General features: G+C 39.2%; 1 protein-coding gene across 3 annotated transcripts in view; it reads left to right on the top strand.

Annotated features, from left to right (window-relative positions):
- Positions 1–18,282, top strand: part of NFIA (nuclear factor I A) — a 373,058-nt gene extending 354,776 nt beyond the window's left edge. For all 3 annotated transcript variants that reach the window (XM_077149470.1, XM_077149471.1, XM_077149469.1), the window contains one exon: positions 12,356–18,282. In XM_077149470.1, coding sequence (XP_077005585.1) covers positions 12,356–12,373 — 18 coding nt within the window. In that variant the 3' untranslated portion in view covers positions 12,374–18,282. The remainder of the gene's footprint in view (positions 1–12,355) is intronic.
- The last annotated feature ends 487 nt before the right edge of the window (positions 18,283–18,769 follow it).

Genomic DNA, 18,769 nt, shown 5'->3' with positions numbered 1-18,769 from the left:
GCTGAATTCAAGTGATTGAGAAAAAAAGAATAAAGCACAACGTATAGCCAGCATACTTGTGCTGATATTGTACTTATTCAAGCAAAGTAACTATTGCCTATTATGCACTAGGCCAAGAAAAGACCGTGAGCTAGGATACAAAGATGAGATTTCTGTCCTCCCCAAGTGTGGAATTTGCACAGACGTCTTGGGCATCTACTACTTGGTGTGAGGAATACCAAAAAGAGAGAGAGAGAGAAAAGAGATAATCAGGTGTGCCATCTTGAAACTTAATAGTCCAGTTAGAAGATATAACTTATGTGGTAGATATTTTCATGTTTATATGCACCTCTTGTATTATTTGATTTCATATTCATAACCACCATACTAGGAAGGTGGTCTCGATCTCTTTTTAACAGGAGTGCAAACTGGGACCCAGATTTGCCATCTGCTCTGTCCAGCTCCCACATCCATATCTCCTTAGCCATATAGTTTTCACTTGGAACCCATGCAGCATGTCACTCTGAAGGAATGCCACTGCTGAACCTGGACGCTGAGAATACCACAAAGCTGGAAATTTACCAGGCATATTAACAGTAATTATCTAGAAAGAGCTGCTCCAGTGTAAAGAGATGCTGTAATGTAACTCTTAGACCTTGCCTTGAAGTGACATTTACTGCTAGCATCTTTGGTATGCTGTGCCCACTTTAATGCTAGATAAAGTCATATTCAGAGAGGATTGGCATAGTCCCAGTAACTGCGTCTCTGAATCCCTTTCCATTTTGGTCCATTAGGATCATGGCTGCTTTCTCTGAGCTCCTGGACCCTTACTTCAATGAGATTGAGTCAATATCAATGATCTAGGAAATCCACTTTCTCTGGATTGGATATTGGTTTCCTGTGAGCATCTCAGAAGCCCTACTTCACTTCTGCCTCGTTCTCAATCTTAAAAAATAGCCATTTATTCCTTTCTGGTGCACCTTATTGTCAAATGTCTGAGATCTTTTAAACTCAAAAGTCCCTTAGGTGTTTTGTAAACATAATACAGGATCCTTTCTGGGTTGTGGATATTTTTCTTCATAATATGTTTTAGCCACATTTCCAAGGCAGAAAAACTGTTTAAGCAAAGCCTGGTTTTTATATTTGAAGAGAACAAATGTACATTGACCATTTCCACTGAGCTGAAAAGGATTGCAGAGAAATTCAAAGTCATGGCTGCGGAATTCTAGAATGTACATCTAGAATCCATTACTCTCCTTTAAACTGTAATGTTAATTTCCCCTTCAGGGAAAATTAAGATGATACAGTTCTCTCATTCCCTGCCCTATCTTTTTGCTCTCTCTTCCCTTGTCTCCATAGTAGATCTGAGGAAACTTTTAATACTAAGTAAAGCTTGGTGCTGCCCAGCCTCTGAGTCTAAAATGCCTGAGAAAGCAGTATATATTCCAACTGTAAAACATTCTTTCACTAAGCCTTGGAAACTAGCATACTGATGCCAGCAGAGTTCAGAGGGAGCACATGTAAATGAGGCTCAGTTATAAACTCCTGAGAAGTGTTTTATTTAGTTTAAACCTGAACTGGAACTTGTAAACATGTTCATGGAAAACAACACAGAGAGGCATGATACAGTAGAAGAGGAAGCCATATTATAGCTCAAACAATTCACATCTTTAAAAGAAAAAGAATCTTAAAGTATTTTAAAAATTGAATTGAACTGTCTTTTAGGATAGCACAAAGTGGCATGTCTGCAAAGTTTCTGTTACTGTAGAATCAGAATGAAAGTCAATATACATCATTTGAACTTACTATGATTCTTGCAAAATAAGCAATGGGATCTCATTCCCATATGGTGGTTTAACAAGAGAAAGGGATATTTAAAGAGCCAGTAAACATATAGTAATCATCCAATCTGCAATTGGTTTTATTGAAATATAATAAAGTGATAGTAGAAGTGGGGAACTGTCCCACTTTGTTCCTAAATCTCAGTTACTGGGAGAGTATAACCAAGTGGGATTTATCTGAAAACAAAGTGAGAGAGATTCTGTTTGCATGCGTGATTTTATAAAGCACATTCCTTGAAACTGTCTTCAACAGTCTTTGCTTATGAGATTTATTCCATCGCTAAAGTCAATACTATAAAGGTAAAAACAAATGAAATTTTCTGTGTTAGAATGACATTACCTCTCTCAAAGAAGCATAGATCCCTGACAGGGAAACCAATCATTTATGTTACTTATATGTCCAAATTGTTGATAAGGCCCTCCACATAAGCTGTTACTAGTAGGCGATCTTCACTTTGTCACAACTTCCCACCCCCATTCTCATCAAGGAGCTTTCCTTTCACCTCTCCCCAAAAGATTCAAAAGAATCTAATTTTTTCACAGTATATTGCTTAGTTATCAATTTAATCTACAAATTTAGAGGGAAATAAATCTTAATGTAGAAAACATTTGCTGGCTCAGCATTTTAAAAAATACTGTCATTTGAAACTGCAAACTCCTCCATGTGGGTTTGTTTTGCAAGTCACGTCTTAACAAAGACAAGTTTTGTCACCACAAAGCCCTAAACCTTACTACATTTTCAGAAGGAAAGTACTGTTCAACGGTCCCTGTTTTTGTGCTTTCCGGGATGTACAGAGAGCTTTGGGCTGGGGGAAAACTTTCCATTTTAATCTAGGGTCATTGGCTCCAATTAAACCCTGGCCATCATCTGTATGACATCGTTGCCTTTCATAATGAGGCTGCCAGTATTTCAGTCATTCTATGTTATCATGTGTGCTACTTCCACCCCAAAATGCTGTGATAACTGGCATACTGAGGGTTGTTTTGCAGATAAGTTTACTTGGGCCCTTGAAGTCACACATACCTTTAGGGATGTGAATTTGGGTCTCTCATGCCATGAGCTGACTGTTTTCATGGTCAAGCTTAATCTTTAACCTCAGTGAGATACATGAACAGTTTCACTCCTGCCACTATCCCATCTGTACTGTGGACAAGGTAAAGATGACTTCTGGGGACTAGTAAAATCTAAAAGTAGGTGTTCCCAGAAGGTAAAAAAAAAAAAAAATGTAATAGGAAGGCAATTTCTGCAGTATAAACTGAGAGGTTTTGTCTAGTGCCTAGACTCTCCCACAGCATGCCAGTGACTGCCCTGGGACTTGGACCAGGGCCCCTGACTTGCAATCCATTGCTTATTTGCACCTCACTATGTTCTCACCCTTTATTAAACGTTAAAACTGAGATGCTAGAACCTCCTCCTCATTCTGTCCAAAGTCTGCATAAACCTTGTTTCTTTGGCTTCCTACAGAAGCCTTTCTCACTACTAAGCCAGGTTGTAGTGGTTGCACTTCAGTGCTCTTCTTCACTTCCTTTCTTAATCCACTGAGTAGAGTAGAAAGGAATGTAGGTTGGTTTTTATAGGTGTCTACCTTAATTCCTATGGGGTGTTCAAACACAGGTGGTTAAGGAGGGAGAGACGGCTTGCAGAATGAGAGCAGGCAGGAAAAGGGACTGGAAAGGAAAGGAGTAAGGACTGGAGACAGTGAACAGAGGAGGATTAAAGGGGTGAGAAGCAAAGACCCATGGGCAGGGCAATGCTGGAGGCACTAATGAGTGGAAAACTGGAGAGGTGGCTGATGCCATTTAAGGCCTGAAGGACCCCTTGGCTGAAAATATTCACTTGGAAATTAGTTTGTGACCAAATACTAAATCTTCTGATATTCCATTGCAAGATATCTCTGGGAGAGTTTTTTAAATAACTTTGGATTCTCCACTTCAATGTTATTTTTTCATTAATCTACCACACAATCAGAACAGTAAAATCTACCTGGTAGGTTCATTGTGAGCCTGAGTCATGTTTGGGACGAGATTTTCAGCTTTGGGAAAGAGAAGGCGTGGGGAAGCAGGCGGCTGAATGATTATAATAATGTGGCCACGCTCTGCTGAGCTCTGACCTGCACTCCCACGCCTCTCTTTTTAAACAAGAAAGGTTACCTCCCTGGGCCACCATTGGGCCAACCCCAAGTGTGACTGTCTGCACTTGTTAGACAACAGGCATTTAATTAAAATTGGGATCTGATGTGTAGAAAACATACATTTTTTTTCATTTCATAGCTCCCCGGGAAATCATATCCCCTTCCCTCCCAACTCCCTCAATTCTCCCCCACCCAGAAAAAAAAAAAAAAAAGGCCACAGGGAAGATTATTTTAATGTTGAAAATTAAAAATTACAAAGCACTAGGCTGCCTTCTTTATTTTTTGCCTTTGAGGCAGACATCAGCAATAATAAAGCCTTGTATTGTGTCTTCAGACCAGAGCCAGCTTTTTATGGCTAACTTCCCATATGGGAAAGGGTTTGTCCCATTTCAGGGCATTAAAATACAGCATTTAATGAATCTGTAACAAAAATCTTTAATCTCACTTTAATCTTGCCTGATGCATTCTGATACTTGGTTGGACTTTGCAGAATAAAAAATAAAAAGTAATGGTTAATACACACAGGGCCCAACTTGAAAAATTAACATTAAACACCATGTCCCTGTATTTACCACAGCAGAGTCACCCAGCACACTGTCTGGGCTCCACCCAGAAAATCCGGCAGTGCCATCATGGCCAAACAGATAGGAACTCTGGACGATTTCATCAGGTCATCATCCCCTTAATCTCCACACTGCACCTCAGATCTCAAGCAGCTTCCGTGGCAATGGATTGAATCTATTTTTCATGAAAAAGCAGGAAATAAGCTGTCTCTTTCATAAAAAGATTTACAAAATGTAATCATTGTTGAAATATTCCCTTTGAACTGCCGTGTCCACGGGGGTCTCCGGCTCCCAGAGTCCTGCTTCATTAGAACCTCCTCACAAGCTTCTCCAGAAGGGCAGGTACACTGGTGGCGCCGGGCTTTGATGTCTTGAATGAATGAAAGAAAAGCACAATAAAAAAGAGCTGTTGATCAAGCATAAAATACTCTTTAAGCTGACAGAATAGCAGCGTTAACACACCCTAAGCTGCTTTTAGTTTTTCCCTTTTTTCCTCACATTTTCCTGTGCTTTGTGTACAGTGGGGGTTTGTATTTTATAAGAAGTCTCTGATCTATGTAGTATGCCATTCGCTAACAAAAACCAAAATAGGATTGTTTCTGTCCCACTTGGTTGCCTGACTACTCCCTCCCTCCCTCCTCTGTCCCCCTCACTCCCAACCTCCAAGCCGTGCAGTTTAGCCTGGCAAGGCAAAGGCCCAAATGCCTTTCACAGACTTGAGCCAATTCCCTTTGTGTGGTTGGTTTCACTGCTCTGATTTTAATACAGCAATTAAAGGCAGATTTTTATTTTCTCAAGAACTTTCTCTCACAACTGGGAAAATGGAAACAACACAGCTGCTACTTTTAACTCAAAAATTATATCATTAAATAAGAGAAAGCTGCCTTGTTGAGCTATTACTTTCCAAGGGAACTGGTCCTCTTTAGCTCTCACATGGACCTTTAAATCTCATACACATCTTATAGGTAGAGAACCGAGCTACCCTGACTTTCTGGTTTTTAGTACTTGCCCCTTTCCGGGTGTTATCTCATTTAATCCTCATAAAAGCTGATAAAGTTATCCCCATTTCATGGAGTCTAAAATAGAGTCTCAGAGGTGCTAACAAATTTGCCTAAAGTCATCCATCTAGGAAATAATGGTGCCAGGATTCCTTTAATTCCAATTCCAGAGCACTAGCTGCCACCCCTCCTCCCATATGCCTCCCTCACCCCCAGGACTTCTTCAGAGCAAATGTAAGTGGGCCAGAGTGCAGTCTTTAATCCACAAGTCTGAGGTTTCATGAGGTGAAAGATTACTTGATGAAAATGTAAAGAGAGACAAAAAAAAAAATACTTGATGGTGAGGAGGGAGACACTAGGGCAAGTTGGAATGTGGTAAAAGATTCCAGCTTTGGAACAACAATCGGAATAATTGGATAACTTTGTGCTCTCAAGGATTGGAGGTGCTGGATGGCTCATTGGGTAAAAAGATTAGTGTTTTCCCGTCTTGAGGTTTGAACCAAAACGGAGGTCTTGGCCGGGAGCAGCACGGTCACTCTCCAGGGAACGGTGGTTTGGACAACTCCTCTGTGCTTGTAGTAAGTAGGCAGCAGTCCATGTTACAAAACTATTGCACATGCTACTGACGCACTTGGCCACGTTTGGCCCTGTTGCAACAGCTCTTCAGTTGGAATTGCCTGGGGCTGCTTGTGGAGACTTGTTTCTCTCTAGGGAAGGTGCCTGTCATTTGGGGAGACGTGGACAGGTGGCATCAGGGTGGATGTGGCACAGCCACATCCTTTGGATGTGGAAGTAGTCATCCATCTAAATGCCTTGCTTTGTCTTCCTCTGGGGTAACTAATATCCGGCTTTGGAAACTTTAGATACAGGTGTTTCTTCTTTCCTTCATTCAGAAGTACTTCATTCAGAAGTGCCTACTCTGTGCAAGACACTGGAGATGCCACTCCAGAAATTTCCTTGGGGAGAACACAGCTAGTTATAGTTTAGAGATAGTGACAGAGGTGAAGTCAGGGGCTAACAACCCAAGAAAGACTCCTGGGAAGAAAGGTCGTCTAATCTAAGAACTTAAGCACTAGGAAGTGTTAGCAAAGCCAAGGAGAGGGGTACAACAACCTCTGCCAGGGCCCAGCAGGGAGAAGGAAATTGGCGTTGGGGGATCTGGAAGAAGTTCAGTACAGTAGAAGTGCTGAAATACAAGTGGTGAAAAGATGAGGCCACAAAGGTAAGCAGGGTCAGTCACGACCCATTAATGTTTTAATAGTTTCCTGTACAATAAACAAGTCTTAGTTTAGCCTTATTGAAAACAGCCTTTCTTTAATTAACAAAATCAGACAAGAAAAATGAGTGCAGAGATCAAAGCTTGAGGCTGGCAAGACCAATAACTAACACCTGTGAATAGTATGTCACCCTTCTCAAAAGCAACCAATGTAAGGAAATCATGGTGTTCCTCTCCTGAAATACAGACTAATTCTCACTACCATCCTCTGAAGCCCCGAGGACAGGTACTAACTTATTAAAAGGTGCACGACTAATAAATGGCAAAAGTGAAACAAAATCCTGGGTTCTTTGGACACTGAATATTCAGCCTCATCAATAAGCATTGGTTTATAGAGACACTTCTGTGAGAAAAGCAAGGTTCCTGGTATCTGGAAGGGCATAGAAGTCTAAAATCCAACCCCTTCTTTCCACTTAAGGGAAATCATATTTTATTATTTGTCATTGTATCTCCAGAGCCTAGCATACAGAATAGGCATTTAATACTTGTTGAATGAGTCAATTTTTCCCAAGTGGTTTATTCTAATGTGAGAAACCAGGCGTACACTCAGAGGTCCTGTCTATTTCCGGGGTGTGTGTGTGTGTGTGTGTGTGTGTGTGTGTGTGTCTCTATCAGGCTCTTAGCAGATCATTTGGGGTTAAGAGTGGGCTCTAGCTCATTAAAATGAGAAGATGAAGCCAAACATGACTAACTGGATTAGTGTGACCCAACCCAGGTAACATGTCCTCAAGGTAGAAGTCAAAATTGGTGACAGCAACTCATGGAGTTGGAGTTGTCCTTTTTTGAGGGGTGATAGGAAGTCCTGCCTGTTCAGAGGGGAGGCCCCCCTGTATATGCATGTTTCCATTTTGTGTGTGTGAATGTCCTTAAATAACCCACCTTGCCCAGAGAAGAAAGCCAAGTGTCACACCCAGTTCTGGATTCCACATTAACAGCCTCCTTCCGCAGTGTTAAACTTTGCCCTTGAGGCCTTTTGTTGAACTTTTTAATTTGAAAAACAGATTCTGCTGCGTCACAGTCTGTTCTGCCCTCCCTGTCCCTCCGCCCCGCCCCCACCCTTTTGTTAGTTAAAGTAAAGATATAACTATCCTGAACAGATTCATATTTCTTTTTGTTTCTAAAATATACATCCTGCCCTCCCTTTTAAGAAGTCATTATGCACACTGGTCTGTTCGTTATTAACTAAGGAGTTGAGTCCTTTGCCTTCAGAAACCTGTCTTCAGCAGCCTCATGACCTCTTTTGGAAAATGGCCTTAGATTTCTAATTGCTCCTTGTAGCATAAGAAATGTACAGACTTGATGCCGTCAGAGGTAGCTACTATTTCAGCCTTCCTCTGTAGGATGCAGTCGGATAGATATTGTTTATGGTTCATAAAACCTGACTACTGTGAGTATTCCAGAGTCCTGGTAGAATGGGATTCGAACTTTCATGGAGCTATAAATTAAGGGGCGGGAAGTGTGATAAAACTCCTTAGAGAACGGTGCAGGGCGGGGTGGGGGATCGCACTGCAATGGTTAAATGAAATTTTATAAGCACATTCAGTGTGGAGCTGTTTTGCATTACATGAGTTGAATACCTTAGAGACGCCACATCTGCAGGCACTTTATTAAATCCTTACTCAGCACTTTCCAACCTGATGAGATTACTTCTTCATTTGACTGGAGAAAAGGAAAGCTGAGCTCTTGTCCTGGCTGCAGATTTCTTTTGATGTTTCACCTTGAACACTGAAAGAGGACAATCACCACCACCCCCTGTCTGTCTCCCCCAGCACAGCCCAAACTGTAGAAATTGTGAATTAACGAGTAATTTTACTTAACTAAAGCCTTTGTGGGAGTGTGGATTTATGGAACTCCAAGGAAACATCTATAGCTGAAAGTTCCTGAGGAAAAAATAGATCAAAGCTTTGTGTTTACTTCCTTAATGTAAATATATCAAGATAACATCATCTTACATTGTATTGTAATATCGGTACTCACTGTAGATAAGGGACAGAGATTCCTTTGTAGTCCATCTGGATACCTTCCTTAGATGAAGGGGCTGTAAAGTATGAAGGCAGAAACTATATGAAATGTAAGCTTATATCAGTAAATGAAAACAATGTTTTAACTCTCCGTAAATGAATTTTGTATAATGTGTCAACATTTTCCAGAGTGATTTGCTATCTAACCCCAGCAACTTAACAGTCTCAAGTTTCTTTAATATTTTTCTTGTGGGGCCCAAGAAGAAAATACTTAGAATCGTTCTTCAATTAATGTTTTAAAATGTGCACATCTTGCATAATAGACATTATAAGAAAATATTGCTAGAGAAAAGTGAGAATTTCCAAACTTTAGCTTGTCCTTTTGATGTTGTGAATAGTTCATGGAAGTTTATAGAAATCGAGAGCCTTACACATGTGTGAATATCATCCTGATCACAATAGTAAATCCTGATTACAGTGGTAATATGAGTGTCTTCAGCTATAAACGAATCATGAGACAACTCATGAAATATGTTTTTTTATTATTACTATAACTGTTCACCTGCCATCTCCGCAAATAAATTATTTAAGCAGGGTCCTCATTCAAAAAAAATAAAAAGATCCCTGTGTGGTTGGTTCCCTTAACCAACTTTCAGTTTGGAAACCCTTGGTCAAGTAGCCAGGTTAATTGTCATGAAGATTAGTGTGATGTTGAAATAAGTACTAATAGTCAAATTACAGGAGTGAAAAAAGTTTAAGAATAGGTTTTGGTTTGGTCCTGAAAGGGTTAATTAAGTTTTTTCACGGGTTATTAAAGACCCCCAACCCATGCCTTCAGGAGTCATATTGACACCCCACCACAGGGCAACTCAGCTCCTCTATTGACATGTTTCTGGTCAGAGCACAATAGCCTTCTCTGTCTGCAAATCATTGCTAAAATCATCTCAAGGAAAAAAAAGTTTGAAAGCTTTAACGTTAGACAAAAGCCCAAGAGCTGCAGTGCGCAGCTCAAAAACCCGGAGTCAGCAACTTCTATTGATTAAAAACTAACCTTTAAAGTAACTCTGAGAGTGTGTGGTTAGCATTTAAATTTAAACATGTCATGAGTTGATTTGTGTTACTGAATACCAACTCAGAAGGAGTAACATTCACATTGCATTTTTTTTTTCTAATTCCCTTAAGCAGCTAAAGTATTTCATGAAATGTCAATAGGGCAGAAAGAAAAAGGGGGGGGGGGGGGCTGATGCCAGGCCTTGTAGTTTTCTTTCCCATGCAAATATTCACCCCCCAAAAGAAAAGTGTGGAGAGTGAAACACAATAATTAGTCCTTTGTCTAACTTTCCCAAGTGCCAGAGAAAGACAGATTAATTAAATATACAACAGTGTTGGTTTTTGGAGTGGGGGTCTTGCTTGCTGTGTAGGTCATAAATTAGGCAGAATAAATACTTCAATGTGTTTGCAGTGGGCCTGCTACGTCAGAACCACTGGAAGGTTGGTGGGAGGAGAGCGGAGGGTTTCTTGCTAATGATAGTCACGTCTGGGTCTGTCTGGTTGCTCTTAGCAACCAGACATGATGTAACACCAGGATGAACTTGAACTTGGGGGACTTGAAAAGAGAACAATAGACCAGAGCAATCAATAAAGCCTATTTCAGTGAAGGATTACAGAGCTGCTCTGGGGTAACCTTGTCTGCAAGGCACATACTGAATAGTAAGATGTGTGAAGAAACTTTTTTTTTTCTTTGCTTTTTAAGAGGAGTGCAGAGGCACTGCAGATTTTTGTAGTGCATTGAGGTCGCGTCCAGAAACTGTGGTATGGAAAACTGCTCCCCCTGCTGACTCACTGGGTCCCAAATGTTTGCTTCAGTAACTACCACGAAGTGTCAGACTGAAGTCAGGGATTTCACAACTGACTTAGAAAGCGTGTGAACAGAAATTTTAAGCATTATTAGTCACACCCAAAGTTTGAGACTTTATTATTAAAGAGAGAGCACTAATCTGAAGCGGCTCAGAGTCCACTGTTAGGAGAAGACTACCAAAAATACAACTTGGAGTTTGCCTCCCATCTCCTATGTGTCCTCCTCTTATTTCTTTTGTCCAGTTTTAGATTTAGGCCATTTTTATTTGCCAGGATGATTTCCTTTCAGGACACAAGGGACTTTATTGTGTTCCTTAAAGTATGTGGCCAAAGAATAACATCTAGAAGTATACAGGATGAGTAGTTTTCCAGTTTGGGCTTAGGTTTTTAAAACGCCCATGGAAATCAAAGGTTGCTTGTGTGACCAGGAAATCTTATACCAACCTCCACGTAGCTATCATTTAGCCATTTGTCTCTGGGACCAATGAGTCCTTAGTTTACCTAATTGTATCTCTTGAACAAGGATGAGCCTTCACTGACTAAATTAACCAAATATGACCCTTTCTGATAGTATCAACTCAGAGAATTCAGAAGCATTCACTTTTGCTAGAACTTTATGTTATGTGAAGAAACATAAATGTAGTAAAGTTGGCAGGGTATCTGTAGAGAAAAGCTGTCAAAAAGCCATACTCTTTTTTTTTTTTTTGCATGGGCAAGCACCAGGAATCGAACCCGGGTCTCTGGCAAAAAGAAGCCATATACTTTTAAACTAACTCTGGTATTGGTTAATAATTGGTCACTTTGTTTAGTTAACAGAGAAAGGAATGGCAGCGGATGAAGTGTCCTATCGCTAGATTATTGCTCAAAAGACAGTCACCTAAGAATTTTTATGAAAGGAAAAGTTAACTGGCAACTGATCCTGGCAGGCATAGGGTAGGCTCTAAAAAAAAATGCTAGATGAACAAAAGCTATGCAACAAATGGCCTCATTTTCCCTTCAGACATTGTGGCAGCTAATAGGGTGAAATTTTTATTCCATTTGGTTATTATGTCATTAAAATATTATTTTAGAAATACGGAGCTGAAAGGAGCATTTTACATCACAAAATCTATCTCATGCACATATAAGGAAATCAAGGCCAAGAGAAGTGCTGTGACTTGTACAAGATCACCCAGGACTCCAGGCTTGGCGCTTTTTCCACTTTACCTCCACTCCTTTTACCGTTGTCAACCATCTGTGCCGGTTAAGAGAATGTCTCAATAACGTCTTCAGTGCTTGCATCTCATTTGAAAGGAGATGTGAAAATTATCAGGGTAGCCATTCATCACCACTTGAAAACTCTCCCCTAACTCATTCTTCATTCATTTAACTCTTCTACATTAAGAACCTTCTGTGTGCTATATGGGGTGATGATAAACAAAATGGTGGCGTTCCCTGCCCTGCTATAGCTGCCCCCTGTGAAACTATGAAACCTGTATTTGTCTTTCAAGTGGCTATAAATATTTTATTGCCTAAGACACTCCGAATGTTGACAAGCCCCAAAGGAGACACCTACGTTTAATTTCAGAGAAGTGAGATAAATTTCAGTGTCTCAAGTATTACTATTGTTTGTCATTCCTTTACTTTTCCCAGTAAATTTCCCCTTCATCCCTCATGTAGATACTGATTTCATTGTTGGAAGGACAACGTCTAAAATATGTTATTTTACAAACTGCACTACTAATTGTACTTTTTTTTCTGTCTTCCAGTCCTGGTACCTGGGATAAAAGTCGCAGCATCCCACCATCCAGCAGACAGACCACCTGACCCCTTCTCAACTCTGTAACATGGACGCAACCTCAACCCAGCGCGGTTACAACTTCACTGTCAGTGGAAGGGGAGAAAAACCGATTTGAATCAACTTGTACATGGAAACAGCAAGCATTATGGTCAAACAGCAAAGGCCATAACCTTTCGGGATTTTTTTTTTTTAATACTTTAGGAACTGTTGTAATTTTCTCATATGGTGCTGGAAATGGTTGGGCTTTGTAACATTTGAAGTGTTTACGTGGTAGCGTGAGCATTAGGTGATGTGGCTAGAGGAGGTCTACCCTTTGCTCACTGACTCCCCGTTGTAACACACTTCCCTTACTGAGCCTGGCTGTTTCACAGTATTTCATGAATTTACCCACACAGGTGTGCTCCTCCTTGAGCAATCAGGAGGTGCATGGAGAACTAAATCTTTTGTAGTAGCTGAGATCTGCAATATATAACTTATGGGACAGTCAAAGGGCAATGTTTTTTCTGTAACATATTGGAAAAAGAAAATGCAGTTATAGTCCTTTTTCTAAGTTTTTCCTTTTAGTTTGGTTTGGTTCAGCAGTCAGCAGTTAAGTACATAACTTGGCCCGCAGGACAAGGAATCCGCTCATGTTGCAGAACAATTCTGAAAATGGCAAACTACTACTACTACTATTCAGTTTTTTAAAAGTTTTGAAATGCTGCACTTACATTAAAAAAAAAACATTTTTTTCAACAATTTCAACAATGACACAAAATTCACACGGAAATGGGGAAGATGGTCTGTTTTGACAGAAACTGACAGGAATCAATCAAAACAATCGAATTTTGAATTGAGTAAAGTGCAATTTCATTGGATAGCTAAATATCTTTGTAAGATAGAGATTGTTGAAAATTCTATTTTTGTTTTTCAAGTCCTTCCACCCCAGGACTCTAAATTATTGGGGTAAAAAACAGCCTTGCAAGAAAAAGGGGAGCTATTTTTGCTTTTTATGTTTTTTATTGTTAAACTTGTATCCCTTTAAAAACTGAAGGAAAATTAAAAAAAAAAACAAAAAAAAAAACAAATCTAATGGTGCTTTTACCACAATATGTTAACTACATTAAATGCTAATTAATTATTTTCTGTTATCAAAGCACATAACTAAAATGAAATCATGGTATCTGTTAATTTTATAAACTAGAAGTCACTATAACGGATTATGCCAATTCTGAAAATTTTTACATGTTTCCAGCAACATAGGATTTATCAGTTATCAGACACCTCATTGTTCCAGAGATTGTCCAGAAATTTTAAAGATCTTTGCGTCCCTGAACTGGGCTATGGGAAAAAATAATAATAATGAAACCAATACTGACACAAATGCTGGTGCCCGTTCAGATCAAGGGTACTTGTTCGGGGAAGAAAAAAGTTTGCACCCCCAAATGTCCTGTATCTTAAGTAAAAAAAAAAAAAAAAAAAAAAAAAAAAAAAAAAAAAAAAGTGCAAGTGATTTTTCTACCAGACAGCGAAGCACCCCTTTGCTTCCCATGCAACTTCAAGAAGGTTTCCTATGCTATACATATATATACGTTCTGGTTGGCAAGCCCCGCTGATCAGAGAAAGTCTCTGCATGTTCTAGTGTTAGTAACTAATTTTTATATAGTTAATGTAGGATAAAGTAGAGTGCATTAAGACACAATATTGTAATCCCTACTCTAGGCACTTGCCTTTAAACTATGTTTTTCAGCCCTTCAGAAGGGTTCTACTACTGTCCTATACAATCAAGTAACTGAAATTCTTGGGAAGACACTTTGCTCCTCATCTTTCCCCACCCCAGACAATGTTGTTTTGTTTTGTTTTTTTTCCTTAATTTGCACGAAAACAAAAATTCCATATCAATGTGCCTTGCCCTGGATAGCGATTATTTGTGGAATTGTTGCACATGCTCCTCTATTGAAAGGGGTTTTTCCCTAGTCAAGCATTTGGAGACACTTTTTGTAAATGTGACTTTTATGTCAGCCATTGTCAGTTTCGACATCTAGAACTAATTAGAAACTTAGTTGTTCCGCAGATAGGAGTAGTCTTTATTGTCCTGTATGGTCAGTGGCAGTGCTATTCTGAGATCTGTAGATGCTTAGAATATCAGTATTTTGGATGTTGCTGCATTTTACAATTTATTTGGAGTCTTCCTTTATCCCCCCCACCCCCAGATATATGAAAATATGCAATACCTGCTTATATCATGTAGAAAAGCTTAGTGATTATTAATTTTTCTTTTGTTTTTTTTATTTGACCAAAGTCGGTGCTGCACTTGACGCAGTGTGTTTTCGGTGTTTGTCTTTGTACTTTTTTTGTGCTTTTTGAATGCACGTGCGCAGGAAGGGCTCCTCTTAGAGAAGCAGTCAAACTGTGAAGCACTAAGCTGACCCTGCTTCAAGCAATTTTGTTTTTACAACTGTTCCTTTCACAAGCAAGCCTTAAAAAAAAAAAAGACAACTTCCTTTTTCTTCAGCTCCCACACCCCATTTTTCTTAGCAGACTGCAGTCAATCCACATTCAATAAAAAGTATATAATGCCCATTTTTATATGCACGTTTTTAAACTTCCAAGTTCTGAAAATTGTTTACTGGTTATCTCTATTTAAGGAAAAAAAAATAAAATAAAACATTTTGGATTTTCATATGTGTCTGATAAGTGGTTGAATAGTCGTTTGGCGCTGTTGTATGGTGTGATTGTCAGTGTATGGTGTCACTTCTTATAGCCAGCCAGCATACTTTGCCTTCCCCTATAGCACTTAGCTGGGCATTACTTTATTATGACATATGTGCACTAAAAAAAAGAAAAAAAGAAAAAAAAAAAGAAAAATAGCAGCTTTCAGTGCTTCACAGTGAAGGGAAAAAAGCCTAGACAAACATTTTGTCAGAACCTTGCGATAAGCCAAGGTATTACCAGTAAATTGGTTGTACATACAATAAAATTGCACCCTTTTTTTAAACAAAACAAACTAAGCAATAGTTTGGGCAGTTTTAGTTGTTTTTAGTGAGCATGTTGTAGTCATGACTGCAAAGAGAGAGAATAAACTGCCCACTCAGAAGATATGTAATTTGTATGTTGTATAGTTTTATTGATTACACTGATTTATTCTACCCTATTTTATAATGCAGGACTTTTGTAATGTTGTTTAAATGAGGAAAAATTTCTGTCAATTTAGCCTAGTGAAATTTCTGATTGTTCATTATAAAGGCAGCATTCATAGAATTGCTTTTCTTCTTTTACCCCCTCTGGGAACTGGATTTAAGTTTAAAACTTTCCTGTTTCCTTTTTTTTTTTTTGTAAGTATTTAAATACAGTTATTTTTTTTCTCTCAATGGTATAGCATATTCCTATGCTTGAGAAGTATAGGTCTACTGAAAAACCATTGTAAATGGACGTTACAGGTATGCTGTATTTTTGAAGGTATTTTGTTGTATTAAGTTTGATGAAGCTAAAATTAGGGAACTCTGAACAGATTTGCAGGAAAAGAAAAATGTTTTAAAGGCTTTAAAACATTAGGGAGGCAGTCTAGGGTGATAACAAACAGGGGTTAAGTATTAAATACACTAAGTTACATTTTTGTTCATGTTTCATAGTCCAGAAAGCAGCAGGAAACTATAGTTCAGTTGTGATCAAGCAGGAAAAAAGAAACACCACCAAACGAGCGTATTTTATTTTTTAGCTTAAAAGCCAAGCAGAGATGTTTGAGGAAGACTTTGCTACCTGGGGGTGCAGACAGAGATTAAGAGCTATCAGCATTTGAAGGCCCAGCCCTAGATTTTGAGACATATTTGAATTTCTTCTTTCCTGTCAAATGGCATTAACAATATTAACAAAGATAAGTCCTTCAAATAACTCTCTGTATTCTTTCTTTGTCTGGGAACTAAAGTCTGAGGCACAAACACTAACTTTTATCATTTTTCTATAGAACTTTTTCTTCTGGCTCTTCTCCCGGCCACCAAAACGTTCCTTTCCGCTCATCCGCAGGCCGAGGCCCTCTCTCTAGTAATGCCACTCGCTTCATCCCAGAGCCAGTTTCCTTCCTTTGAGATTGGAATTAACTTTTTGTTTCTTCACACCCAGGCATGACAGTTATTGTCCACTCACCCCACCCCCATTCCCACGGTCAGGTGTGGGCTGTCAGCCGGCAGGCAAGGTACACTTCCCGAAGCTTGTTACTCGCTTTCTAACAGTTGAAATGTAAAGGAACCCAAACATTCGAGAGTCACGGTGTTCAGTCAGCCCACAGGAATATGCAAAACCCATCTCACAAAGTTAGTCTTTCACTTTGTCAACCCCCCATCCATCCCTATGTGCTTTGAATTTTGTGATTACAGTGTCATAAAGTATTTGCAAAATCTGGACAAAGAAAAGCAATTGTTTTCCTTGTGATTTGGGTTTTTTTCTGTGGGGGGAGGGGTTTCTAAGAATGTCGTTTAATATACCTTTGCATCATGTCTCTGGAAGTAACTTTTTGTCAGTAGTGGTGGTGGTCTCTTTCTCTGTTTTTATTTGTTTCTCTCATTTTTCTTTGTTTTCTTTTTTGTTTGTTCATTTGGTAGAAGCCTCCATAGAACAAATTTAGAACACCACTGGCATGGTCACGTAAGGAGAGCTTCAGTGGCACCTCTCAACCCACCCTCCAGGGACCTGTGATAAGACAGTCTCACAAAGCTGCACTGCCTCCTGGGCGGGGCTTTCATTCAAACTAGCTCCCAAGGCCAATTTTGTCTTGAAGTCAATGCATGTATTTACTGTTTGACAGTAAACCCGCTCTGCCTTCTCCACATCCAAGGCTGTGCATTTGTCTAATTAGTGTCGTGTATGTTTTCCTTTTATTTTTTCCAATAAAAAAAGCAGTGGGATGAAAATAGCTTTGATATATAGCAGGTAACATTGAAGCTATTCCATAGCACTTAACTGTAGTGAATCCTGTGTCACCAGTTCTGAAATCAATTTAATGTTTAATGCAAATCCATTACATGGTGCTATTACAGGCTGACAAAATGATTTACACAAATGTGACAACTTGGGCTCAATTCATTCTGCTTTCCAACAGTGTAAATGCATAGCAGTGTTTATCTGCATGAGAACTATGCACTAATCTATCTGAAGAAAAACTATATCAACTTTGGTATCTACTTTCCGTTTACTTCAATCCTTGCCTTTTTGGTCATTGTTATAATGCCAGCTTTAGGACAGAAAGAATTATAAGAAAACCAGCATAATACCTGATATATTAAAATGTAGTGCCTGTGAAATCTGTATTATATTGCTCTTCTGAAGTAAGATTTTTCTACACCGGTAGCCTTCGCTGTCTGTCAGTCAGGACCTTCTGGTATAGGTGATGTAAAATAACCGTACAATATTAATGCATGCTATTCCATAATGCTTAGTGAGCTGTATGAATATTACTCAAAGTTACGTTAGTCTTTTTTTCTGACTTGGTTCTTGTCAGCTAGGTTTAAAGGTATTTCACTGAGAACGCAAATTCTGTCTTTTCTTGATTTCAGCAGTTTTCAGTATTTTGGAGGTATACATTTACTTAAATTCAGTATTACTTGTGTTTTGTTTTTGTTTTTGTTTTTGTTTTCTTTTTTCCTAGGGGACAAGCATGGGTGCTTGATTTCAGAAATCAGTGCCTGGCGAGATTTTTGTCTCAAAACTACCATTTGAATTTCATGAAGTCTGCCACGAAGACAGTCTAAGAACATTTCAAAATGAGGGACATTTTCTCTGACCCTCCACGGAAGCTATGCTGATACGGAGGCGGTTTCTTAATGGACGATGTTCAGCTAGGTACCCATGCTTGATCCGTCTTCACACCAGACTTCCTCATAGTAAAAGAAAAAAAAAGAAAAAAAAAAAACTTTAAGAAATCACGTGGCTATTTAGTTTCATGCACAGTTACAATATTTTCTTCAAAAGTAAAACTCTGTACAAACTTTGGGCCTGATTCATAAGAAAAAAGGTGTTTGCTATTAACACGGGATTTTTTAATATACTTTTTTGGGTCTAAATTTGCAACTACTTGCTTCCCAAATTAAACAAGTGTTATTACAATTTTTTTCCCCTTAAGCCAGCACCCATATGCCTTTTGTATCCCAAAGGGTTGCATTACCCAGATTAGACGGAAGGGGAAATGGGGAGCAGATACCAGAAATGCCCAGAAAGATAAGGGAGACCACCCACAGCTTGGCATCGGGATGGGAGACAGCATGTGGGGGCAGGGCCTCGCCTGTGTGCCAGGGCATCCCGTGAGTTTTTCACATGTGGATTCATTATGCTATTTGATTAAAAAATAAAAAAAAACAAAAATTTCCAATATGTGTCTGTACCATGAGAGTGTATGGTAGAAGTGCTACCT

Source organism: Tamandua tetradactyla, chromosome 2 (genome assembly GCF_023851605.1).
Source record: "Tamandua tetradactyla isolate mTamTet1 chromosome 2, mTamTet1.pri, whole genome shotgun sequence".
NCBI lineage: Eukaryota > Metazoa > Chordata > Mammalia > Pilosa > Myrmecophagidae > Tamandua > Tamandua tetradactyla.
The sequence above is the reverse complement of the archived record's forward strand: the minus strand, read 5'-3'. Positions and strand labels throughout refer to the sequence as shown.